At 36.5% G+C, this 12,582-nt stretch overlaps 1 protein-coding gene across 1 annotated transcript; it reads left to right on the forward strand.

Annotated features, from left to right (window-relative positions):
* Positions 1-246: 246 nt before the first annotated feature.
* LOC114320999 (sucrose transport protein SUC4) lies at positions 247-10,255 on the forward strand. Its single transcript, XM_082874116.1, is given in 9 exon segments — positions 247-4,767; positions 5,010-5,157; positions 5,159-5,321; positions 5,324-5,471; positions 5,474-5,769; positions 6,706-6,769; positions 6,850-6,893; positions 8,640-8,827; positions 8,978-10,255. Coding segments are annotated over 8 exon segments (948 nt in total). The 5' UTR covers positions 247-4,763; the 3' UTR covers positions 8,721-8,827; positions 8,978-10,255.
* Positions 10,256-12,582: the final 2,327 nt, after the last annotated feature.

Here is a 12,582-nt window from a genome sequence, read left to right on the forward strand (position 1 = left end):
TCTCCTTCCCTAACTTTTGAACCAACTTCACCCTCATCTTCCTCGTCATCACTCAAAACAATGATGGTTAAGCAAGAGGCCAAAGTAAACTTTTCCTCCCTCCTTTTATCAAAGTATGTCTGCAACTCCACAGATTGAAATTTTGAAGGCAGAAATTCCTCCAATGTGATTGGGACAAGGAGACATTGCTCTAATTGCTCATCAGGGACCAATTTTTCCCTTTTTTCCTTCTTTGGGTTCTTTCCTTTTCTCTTACTTACTTTGGCTTTTTTCTGTTTCCTGGAAACTTTTGGTTTTTGCTTTTTGGAAACTTTTAGCCCTTGTGTTGTTGAAGCAACCACATTTCTAGCTCACTATGGCATTTTGTTTTTTCTTCATGCTTTTTGACTGATAAACAACCCATTCACCTTCGTTATCATTGTCGATAGTGATTGGGTTAGCAGATGCTTTCTCTTGAGGAGGGAGCTCGATAATCTTAGAGTTCAAAAGTTCCTGAATTTTATCTTTCAGAACAAAGCACTCTTTTATCGGATGGCTAATCAAATGATGGTAGGGGCAATACTTTGGATCGTTGGTCTTTCCTACTTCATGTGGTCTTTTCACCTCAGGGAGAGCAATCAACTTTTGCTCCAACAGATCTTCAAATAGGTCTTCGACCAGATCATTTGTGAAAGAATATTTCTTCTCTAACCTCTCTTTCATAGTCACCTTTTTAAATTCCTTGGGCTTTTTAGCCCCTACTACAACGGGACCCTTCTTTCTGGTTTCAATTATAGCTGTAGTCGAGGACTCAACCCTTTCAACGGCCCTAGGCCTACTTCGTTTAGCTAGATGCAGCTCCATATCATGAGCTTTAGTGCATAGATCGTTGAATCCTTCAAAAGTTTGAGCCATAAGAGCCGTAGAGAGCTCATGTCGGAAGTTGTTAAGGCACATCTGAATTAACTCTAATTGCGTAAACTTTTGAGAACAGGCAAATGTCAAAGCTCGCCATCTTGCAATGAAATCTGTAACAGACTCATTGTCACGTGGCTTGGTCTCAATCAGTTCTGGTACTCCAACTCGCCTTTGTGTGTTGCAGAACTGTTTAAGGAACTGCTTCACCATGGAATCCCAATTTGGGATTGATCCCTCAGGAAGATTAGCATACCAAGTAAATGCAGAACTTTCAAGTGATTGGACAAATAGCTGCAGGCACAGGGCCTCATTCTGGGCTATTGGCCAGAAGGGAATGGAACAGTATCTACCCATGTTGGGTAAGGTTTTGTAATTATTCGAAAGTTCTCATCATCTTTTTCGTTGACTTTCTTTACTTGTCTCCTCACCATATCATCAATTATGGCCATGAGCATTGGATTCATACCACCACTGGTTAGATCAGAGTAACAAGGACCATTGCCCCCTGGGGCTAGTGTGCTTTGTATGCCTACGGATGTCCCCACAACAGGTTGTGCCATTTGTTTGGGTGTACTTCCTGGTCCTGTCATTTGGGCCTGCAACTGTTGCATTTGCTCCAACATAACAGACATTTCCCGTTCTCTTCTCTCGAGTTCTTGTAGGGCCACCACTTTTTCCTTGAGACCTCGGTCTTGTTGGACCTGCGAATTTTCACCTTATTTCTCAACCTCAGTCACCATAACTGCGACTTTGTTGGCATCTCTCAATTCATTGTTACCAATATTCGTTGAAACAGACGAGATAAAATCATCTTGTTCACACAAAGGATTATCAACCCCCACAACATTACTCATATTTGAAGCATTTGACTGTGATGCTTTGTTTTGAGCCTCACGAGTTATAGACCTTGTTATGGGCCCTTTTCTTATTCCCTCCATAGATAATTCGATCAAGGTAGAAATATTTCCCAAGGGTTACTTACCCTCCTCCACCTTTGACTTTTCAACAAAGACAGGACTTTCAATTTGTTTTTGTCGTTCATCTTTCGAGAGAGCCTTTTCAATAGCTCCTATAACATTTGTCGCCACTATTCTTAGTTCCAATTTCTTTTAGGCCTTATTCCTTCTTCGCCTTTGTCTTTTCGAAACTGGACCTGATGACATATCAAGTCGAGCCCCTAGGGGCATAGAAGGAACCGTTTGTGTTTTTGCAAATTCCTCATGAATTTTCAAAACAGTCCTTACATTTTTAGAGTGGACCAATTGATGTTGATTCAAATTCCGTTGGGCCAGCAGGTGTTCCTTATACGAACCCTGTCAGGCCAACGGGTGTTCCTTTGGCTCCTGAGAGTTGACTGAGATTTGGTTTGACCGATTTTGTGCTCTGAACAGAACTGTCGGTTCGTAGGCCGCAACTGTTTTTTCAACAACAGGGGCCTTTTTTCCATCCACAGGAGTTTGGGTCATTACCCTCCTCCCAATGGCCCTAATGATGGCCATGTTTTCAACAGAGGCTTTCTTCTGGGCAAACTCCGCCACTTTAATGAAGTCTTCTACCCTTGTGAGTAGCTGGGCCACAACAATTTTGTGGCACCCGCTAAAGTTGCAACAAAGGCTATGGTTGCAACCTGATTAGCCTCTTTTGCCCGAATTAGAAAGCTCTTCGTTCGGGCTGTAGCCCTCACAGTTGCATACTGCTTCGACGCTTTCACATAATCTTCAGTAATCTTTCTCAAACTTTTAGCTCTCTGGAGAAGTGTGACTTTCTTCGTCACACTAGTTACCTTCGGGACAGCCAAGAGCTTTCGCTCCGGAGCCCCTTGGGCGATAGGGGAAAGAAGTGCATCTTTCCAGGATTTCACTGGTTCTTCCTTTGGGACAGCCAAGAGCATTCGCTCCGAAGCCCCTTGGGTGATGGGTTCTATCTCCACCCTTGGTGATGTCAGAACCACTGGAGTGTAGGTTTGTCTCTTAACAGTTGCTTCAGCATTCCTATAACAAAAGAATACGTCAGTAAGTTTCAACTATATATATATTTTGTTCTTCAAAAGATGAGAGGAGAAATAAGTCCCACTGGGCGTGTCAGAATTTGTAGACACAAATTTTAAAACATGAAGTGTTTCAACACATTTCAAAACTTTATGTTACAAATGTCCACTGTTTAGTTTTTTGGACTAAACAGTGTTGATTATTTGAATAGCAGGTTCCTATTTCCGATCTGTATTCCAGATCGTTAATTACACATTTTTTATATAAATGAAACCTGCGATTAATGAAGAACAAAATAAATGACAAAAGATAATTTAAGAAAAAATAAATATTTTATTGAAATTGTTATGGGTTTAGAACTCTTGAATACAAAGTACAATTCTTGGGTTTGGAACTCTTTACCTATTCATCGCCATTCTGCGTTTATAACGTAGGTTCTTGAGTTCTCTAGGCTTCTTTTCTTCTTTCTTGTAACGACCTCTTTAGCTCTTGATTTCTTTCTCTCTCTCTCTGATCTTTTCACTTCTAATTTTCTGATCCTTGATCTTGTGTGATGGTCCTCGTATTTATAGAGGGCCATCCAGATGATAAGAATGCCTCATCCTCAATTTGAATTTCAAACTGAACGATAGCGCCATTTGAATTTTGAATAATAGCGCTATATAATTAATCGTATATCTGATTAACCGGATTGATCTTTGGGATTTCATCCTGTGTGGTATCCTTGTTGTAGGCTCTACAGATGTCATCTTTCGTAGGCTCCACGTGTCATTTGAGCATCTTGAATAACGTCATTAAGATACGACATTGTTTTATTTATGTACTTCAACGGAGCAAGTTGATCATTTTGGGAAGTGACTGCTTACAACAATCTTATCATAGGCTCTATGTGTGTCATAGACTGTATTTGAAATTTAAACATAGGTTTAGTTGAAATTTATGTGCCAATATGGTGTGTCCCATATATGTCCCTGAAGTGTCTGCATGTCCCCGTAGTGTCCGTGTGTCCGACACGGATACAACACTTGTTTTGAAGTGTCGGTGTTTCATAACTTTCACATCTTGAGATCAAGATAATGATCACAAGAAGCCTGTCTTTAACAAAGAAAATTTAGTGGGTGTTTGGGAAGTGGGTTTTTATGTAGGTTTTTTTAGTTGTAGGATATTATTGGATAAAATTTTTTTAGTATTTGGGAAGATAGTTGGGTTTTTTTGTGGTTAGATGTGATGTTTATGAGAGAAAAAGTGAAATGATTATGGGGTTGGATGTGATATTTTGTTTGGATGTGTTTTTTTTTTTTGTTTTGCAAAACGTTTGTCCTTTAGTGGAAAAAATTAAAAAAAAATCCCAAACCCAACTTCCCAAACACCACCTTAGTAAATTTTGAATTCAGAGATAAACAAATTTTTAGCCTATGTCTTGTCTATAAATAACTATGGTGAGATGCAGTGCTAAGCTACAGGCTTTTTATCTTTCAATTGGCTTCTTCTGTCTGGGAGATCTCCCAGTTCACAAACAACCTTGTAGGATGTTCTTATTTTTCTACTTCATTTCCTTATTAATGTTCTGTTGCAATTGATTCAAACATCCTGCTGAACTTCCAAATGACTGTTGTGCTCTGGATTACATAGGCTACATATTGAATCTGGCTATCAATTAGGCAGGAAGTCCTGATTCTACGAGTGTTTTAATGAAAGCTTGTCATTTGCTTCTTCTTCAGGGATTGTAAACTACTTTAACTGCTTAACCTACAGACCACTGTCACCTGTTGATTTAAACTAAAGAATGACTCAATAACATTTAAAAGACAACTAATACTATCAGGCCGCATTTTATTATTCTCTTCAAAGGAAATCCCAGGAAGGAATTCATATAGAATGGGTAAGCTCTATTTATTTTGTTCTCCACTAATATATATTTCCCCAAAAGATGAGAAAGATGGATTTCTTTGTTGGACAAAATGCCAGTTTTTTGGAGCTTTTGTAGTCTTCTGTTGAGAAAAAAGCAGTTCTGCACCTTCACACCAGCACACGAACATGTTCCATATAGAAATATTGGTATAAAAAAAACTAGCAGCAGCAACAAAAAAATGTTTGTATTTTTGCAAATTTCTCCCATTTTAGGTAAGGATCACCGCCGGAATCGAGTGTCAAATGCATATTTCTCACTGTCTATGGCTGTTGGTAACGTGCTTGGCTTTGCCACTGGATCATACGGTGGCTGGTTCAAGATTTTTCCATTCACTGTCACCTCTGCCTGCAATGCTGACTGCCAATCTCAAGTCTGCTTTCTTTCTTGACATTGCTTTCATTGTAATTACTACATATATAAGCATATCAGCTGCCAATGAGCTGCCACTGAACCATGGACCCTCTCACTTACGTGAAGAAATGCCCGAACAGTCAAGTCATGCTCAAGAGGCTTTCTTCTGGCAGTCAAATCAAGTCATGCTCAAGTCATGTTTGGAACTTTTAGATATCTCTCAGGTCCTGTTTGGGTTATCCTTCTTGTTACTGCTTTGACTTGGTTTGGCTAGTTTCCATTTCTTCTCTTTGATACTGATTGGATGGGTCGGGAAATTTATGGTGCAAGCCAAATGAAGGACATAATTATAATAGGGGAGTCAGAATTGGTGCATTTGATCTGATGTTGAATTCAGTGGTTCTGGGAATAACTTCTGAGTTCATGGAGAAGATGTGCCGGAAGTAGGGGGCTGGTGTTGTATGGGGCATTTCAAACATCCTTATGTCTCTGTGCTTTGTATCAATGCTTATACTTTCTCACATAGCAAACAATTTGCATAAAGCACACGATGATCTACCTCCAGATGGTATTGTAGCTGCTGTACTAGTAGTTTTTGCAATTCTTGGCATTCCTTTGGCAGTAAGTTGCTCTGTTCTCCTTAAGAAGTTTTTTGTCATCTTCTAGTCATTGCTCAAATGAATTAGAGGACAAGATGTTTTAATAGAGCTGTCTCCCCTTGTGAAAATATGCATTGCTAACACCTGACCAGTTCATGCATGCAAGGTCACTTTGCATTGATTTCACCCATTTTATCTTAGATTATAACATTATATGTCCTAGTGTTACATATAAAAAATGATGTCTAGTGGTCATCCTCAAAATCTCTCTCAAGTCAGAAAAATGCAAGATTCAAGGAGAAAAAGTCTAATGTAGTACAGAGGAAAACCATACAGTTTGATTTTGGCTTGGTAGATTACACCATGTCAGGTTAGCCCATGATATGGGGTCTGGCGTGCCTGTATTCAGGCAATAGTAACTGTTAGGTCACCAATTGTCCCCAGAACTCAAGTTGTTAGAAAATGGGCACAACAATGTATATCAAGTTATTTAACACCCTCTCTCACGTGCAATCTCGTCTTGCATGTGGAGATGCAAACATCCATACATAAACAAAAGAAAGAATGCAAACGGAGAACTTGAACCTAATAGCCCCCCTAACCTATGCTCTGATACCATGTTAAGTCACTGATTGTCCCAAATGCTTAAGTTGTTTGGAAATAGGCCCAACCTTCAACAGTAACATGGTCACGTGACTCCGATTTTGACTTAAAGAAGACAAGCAAAAGCATTTTTATAGCTTTAAAATATTTTTTAATGACAGTTTTTGAGCTTGATGTTGATATATTCGCTTCAGACAAATGAACCTTCTCCAAATGTTTCTTTGTCTGAACCAAAGAGAGAGATCAGAATGGTGTTGGCAGTGCGGACATCCTCATCCAAATATTCTCAGTGGCTTTATGATAGAATTCTGTTTTAACAATATTGATTTGTGTTATTTGATACGATGCTTCACAGATCACTTACAGTGTTCCTTATGCCTTGATATCTTCACATGTTGAGTCTCTAGGACTCGGCCAAGGTGGGCTATTCCTGGATGTTTTGCTTTTGTCTTCTCATATCTAGTAGTAGAGTGCTTATGCTGATGGTTTGATGTTGCAGGATTATCAATGGGTGTTCTGAATGTGGCAATTGTAATCCCACGGGTAGTAACTACTTAGACCTTCTTATTGTGTTCATAGTAATGTTGATTTGTTTCTTTCCTTTTTATGCACGACTAAGTTAAAGTGGCGTGGAAGCGGTAGTTGTTTAGAAGCCTACTTGATTACCCTCAACTATTTGATCATTAGTCAGAGACTCCAAGAATAATATGTAGTTACTCATTGGTGACCCTTAATATAGTAATTTACTCTTCAATACCCACTTGATGGCAGTGCGTTGCACTTGAAGTCTGGAACAGGTATGGAGATTTTTGAATTGACATACTGATCCTGATTGAAATCTTATAGTTATACTAATTGCTTTGGTTTTAGTAGTTAATTTTGCCAGGCATTGATTAATTAATTCCATTACTTTCAGTTGAGGGCAGTTAACTTGAATGTATTTGAACAATGAGAAAGGGTGTGATCCTCATATTCTGGATGTTATAGTGTGGAGTAAGATAAAAGAAAAAGAATGGTGATTTTCTTCAATGGAACATCTCTACTACAATTTTATTTAAAAATTTTGTTGGTTTTGCGAGCCTCTTTACTGTGTTTTTTATCAGCAAGTTATAAATATCTAGTAATCATACAAATTCTAGAGGTGCTGCAAATTTAAATAATTGTGCATGCATGTGAAAGCGTCTTGTGTGACATTAGGCATGAGTTACTTATTCTTAATTCCAGTAGAGATGTGGAAATTGTCACGCTTTAAGCAGGTATTTTTGTGGCTCTCATGAAATTTACACGTAAAATGAAGTTTTTCAAATATCTCAAGATATCTAACCATCATTATGGGCAGCTGATCTCTGCCTCCTTTTTTTCTGTGTATGAAATGGAAGACTCCTTCTCATGCAATACAAGTATTGTCCTTCGAAGCCTTGTTCTGTGTTATGCATCCAATAAAGGATCACTTTTTCTCTGTCTTTCTCTTGCAAATCTTCTTTTTGTTTTATAATGAAGAACTTAATTTTTTATTCTTTCATTTGAGAGGGTGTTTACCTATACCAGAAATAAGGTGTTCTTTAAAGCAGTGGCAAAAATATCATGACAACCAATCAGCTAAACTTCCGGACATCCACTGATTTATTTTTGGAATTTGAGTGGAATTGAATAATGTTCAATTACTTATTTATTTATTTATTATAATTTTAAAGTGCAAACCCATGCCTTTAAAAGATTATTATTATTTTACTTTTAACTGTATCCGTAAGAAAATTATTTGAATGCATATCATTGATCACCTCCGTTACTAACTAATGCACTCTCGGAGAGCTATTGCTGTGTAGTTCTCTAGGACCATATATTTGTGAAGAAAGTTTGTGGAACATGTGTTAATTTTATCAACAACAACAACAACAACAACTACAATAATAATAATAATAATAATAACAACAACAACAACAATAATTATAGTAATTTTTGCCTTCTCTAGCAACCCGCCAAAAGTACATTGAGGCAACCTTAACATTATGCTTGGGCAATTGTAGAATGGGATGTTTTTGTTATCTCTTAAAATAGTGGATTCACAATAAATGTGCAATTCAATCGACTCTAGCTACAGTAAAGTGCATTCTTTTTTAATTTGTCTTAGTAGGTTTTCTTTATACTTCTAATATGTTCAGCTTTTGTTTATTGTTGGTGCTTCCTGTTAAACGATTCTACTAATTGGTTTAAGTGCAAATGAAGATTTCTTGGAGGAAAAACATTGAATAGCATGTAACTCAAGTGTTCCTGTTTTTAGCTATTTAGGTGATGATAGTTTGGTGTTTGAGAACAGATTGTGGTGTCTCGTGGAAGTGGACCATGGGATCAGCTATTTGGTGGTGGTAACTCACCATCTTTGGCTGTGGCAGCAGTTGCAGCCTTTACTAGTGGGCTTATAGCCATCTTGGCTATTCCACGAGCTGGACCTGATCAGTCCAGGGGCCAGTAATGAGGTAATCTGTTGTATCCTACATTACATGGACTCAGTTATGGGCAAAAAATGCAAGTAATTGTCCGAGTGGCAGATTTATCCAATTCCCATGTCTAAGGAGACGGGGATATGACATATTTATGCTTCTTAATATTCTTCTTTTATTTTATAGGATAAAATGGTGTTTACAAGGTCACATAAAACATTTCTTGCATAATGTGAGAGTTTTAAGTTATATGGAAAACTCGAATGGTTGGACAGGCTTGTTGAATGAATGTCCAATTACACGTCAGAGATATCCCATACCGGGTAAGTGTCAAATGTCCAATATGGCTACTTCACACATTTAGAAAAGTACATGTAACATAGGTTGTATTGTATATATCAAGCATTTTGTAAATAGCTTTGGGTAGATTTATATCGATTTCCATTGCTTCATTTTTAATTTTTTTTTTTTTGCTTCATTTTTTTTTTGGTCTGCATTGCGTCATTCAACCTACTAAAGTTAGTGGATATAATGTCTATTTTCTGGTTTAGTTATTTAAATTACATCCAATATAAGCTATACTCCATGTGGCAGATAAAGATTGGAGTTCAGAAATAAAGCAACAACAACGATAAAAACTGTTGTGTTACGTGAAACAAAAATGTCTCATTTATAGGTGTGGTATGTACTTGTGTCACCTATTGCTGGACAGTGGACATACCAACTTTGAGTTCCACTACTTTTAAAGCAACAACAGTTCAATTATCTGTGTGACCCAAATGACTCATGTATGGATATTTTAGATGTGTTCATAATATTTGTCATTGCATACTTTTCCGAGAGAAGTATCCAATTGAGGTATAAAGAGAGGTTTATACCTTTTATGCCCAAAATTGCAACTCTTCAAGTGATGATCTAACTGCTGTGGTGAATGCTGTGTGGAAGAAGTTATCTGTACTTTGTGGAGAATTTTCTTTAATGAAGAACGAACCCATCTAGAATTTTTGCTTTATGGTGGCTGATCACCATCTAGAAGAAAATGAAGCCTCAACCATGGATTTTATGTGGGATTGCTCTCTATAATTCCGTTCCATACCAAGATAAGTTGCTGTTGATCGTGATTTGTTCCTCGTGCAATAGTATGGTCCCTTTCTTTTAGGAATGCTGATAGCCCATTGATGGTTCAGTTGTTGATGCTGTGGAATCTTATGCAGATTGTTTACAAATTGTGTTTGGGTATTTTAATTGTGCTTGGTGGCCAACAGTTATATGTGAAATGTGCAGATTGAGACCTTCATGGATAGATGTCTCTTTTATGCTCTGTTTCTTTGGAAAGCTTTTGCTGATTTTTGGGGAGGATGCTCTGCTCTGTATCATTATTTTCTAAATTATTCTCTTCTTTTTTCCCTCCCTTTTTTTCTTGCTTGCTTTGGAACCTTGGAATAAATTCCCCTTTTTATTGCACTTATTGGCTTATGTTGATGTATAATGTCTTCATCGTCGATGTAAATAAAATAAAAATAAAAAAACTCAATGCATGTGGCTCTTGCTAAAGTGGAGTGTGGAGAGGGCAAGATGATTTTGGCTTCTCCTGAGAGTTGGTGTTTTCAACTATTTTAGCTCGGTTCATTTTCGCCTTTAGTGAACATCTTTAAAATTAACTCAAATAACTACTTTTTAAATTTGTCTCGATCTTAAAAATTAATTTTTTTATTTTATTTTTTTTGTTAGAAGTTCATAAAAGACAAAAATAACTAATTTTGCAAGTATATAGATATAATTTGATTTATTTGTCTTTAGTAAAATAGTTTTAAAATTGACTCAATATGTAATTTTTATTTATTTTATTTGAATGTTCTAGTCTTGACAGATAAGTAAAAAAAAATTAACTGGAAGGTTACGTTTATTTCAGAGTTGAGTTTTTCCCGCTGTTTGGCTAGTTAAAAAGTAAGTAAAATAATTTTTAAATAAAATATTCATTATCATAAAGCGTAAAATGATTAATGTTTAAAATTTTTGAAAGTTGTTCTCAAAAAAATAATAAAATAATACAAAAATAATCGTAAGTTACTCTTTTTTTTTTTATTTCTTTTTTTATTTCATTGCAATTGATATTACTTGACATACACATCAATCATTATTATTTTCATACACATTGAACGTCGTCGTTCTCTCTCTCTCTATATATATATGCAAGCATGTACATACATTGTGGTTGGCTTGGGCAAATGATTAGAATTGGGTTTTGAAATTGTTAATTTTGTTGCATTCAATTGTTGTCTTATTTTATTCTTGAGCAATGATATACAAATATAACTTGCATACAAAAAAATTTGTATGTAATGATGTGTCACATTCATATTCACTAATTGAAATTCAAAATTCTCATTATTATAGTTTGTAATAGTGTCATTGGCACATCATTTATGTGTTCAATGTTAAATAAAAAATGTATGAATATGATTTATTTTTATTTTTTTCGTAAGTTGACTCTATAATCGGTTCTTTATTAAGATTTTTATGGTAAAAAATATTTAAGTATTAACCAAACCAAAAAAAAAAAAAAATTTGGACAATTATTTATATGTAAATTTTTACGGTGAAATAAACATAGTCAAAGTTAAAAAAAAAAAATTCGAAAAAAATGAGTCAATACTTGAAAGTGTTCATCAGCATTCTATTCTAAAGAAAAAGGTGAAGGAATGGATGCTGTGAAACTGTTCTAGAGAGAATAATTATATCCTTGAAAGTGCTGTCCAAGTTTGTTTTACAAGGACACTTTTTTATCTACAACTTGTGTTGTACAACAAAGTTCTCAAGTTTGGCAAAACTTATTGGAGCTAGAGAGCCATGTGGTGCACCTGACAATGAAGGAGAAATTATAATTTGGTCTAGAGGCAGCATTGCATGGTGTTTTTATCCTATTTTTATTAATTAGGCTATTGTTGATGGAATTGTGTCAAGATATTTTTATTTATTCGTCAGATCATTAATCAATCAATGAGCTGTTAGAGTGCCAGCTGGCTCTGATCTTGGACCACTTAATAACTTCTCACAATGGAGGTATGGTTTTCATAGAAATAATTGACAGATATACATAGGCAAATAGAAACCCCCAATTTAGAGGTACAAACTCATCCATGTTGTGTGTTGGGTTGTGTTTGGTGTGGTGTTGTGTTGTGAGAAAAGGGATACAAATTAAATGGTTGTGAATGGTCTTTTCCTTCTGCTTCCTATCTTCCATCTGTCGGTTCTCCATGCATACATACATACATCCTTAAGTAATCTCTAGTGGTCCCTTCCCTTGGATACATTACCTCTAAAGTATAGTGACTTTTCATGAGTAGGAAAAAGTATGCAGTAAAAGTTCTAATAAATATACAATTAACATACTTTGTGTATTTGGACAATATCATAAAATTGCAAAAATCTCAGTACCATACACACCATCGTCATTGTTGCCATTTCCACCAATGCAAACCACCTATTGTCTCAAAAATTTCTACTATTGCGAAACCCTCTCTGTTGCAAGCCGTTCCTCATCTCTCTCTAACCCTAACCATTGTCAGTTAGTCGTGGCGGAGAAGGCGCTAGGGTGGTCACAAACAATGGGGTAGGTGTTAGGGTGATTGAGGAAAGGTGGGAGTAGAGCGGCTGTAGGTAGTGGGCAAGGTGTTGGGGTGATTGAGAGAAAGTGAGACTAGGGTGGTCGTATATGAATTCATTGCAAGTCAATCAAGGGCAAATTGGACTCGTCAGTACATGTGTTCGTGTCATGATTTAGTTATACT

This window comes from Camellia sinensis, chromosome 6, assembly GCF_055761805.1.
Source record: "Camellia sinensis isolate YWXY chromosome 6, ASM5576180v1, whole genome shotgun sequence".
Taxonomy (NCBI): domain Eukaryota; kingdom Viridiplantae; phylum Streptophyta; class Magnoliopsida; order Ericales; family Theaceae; genus Camellia; species Camellia sinensis.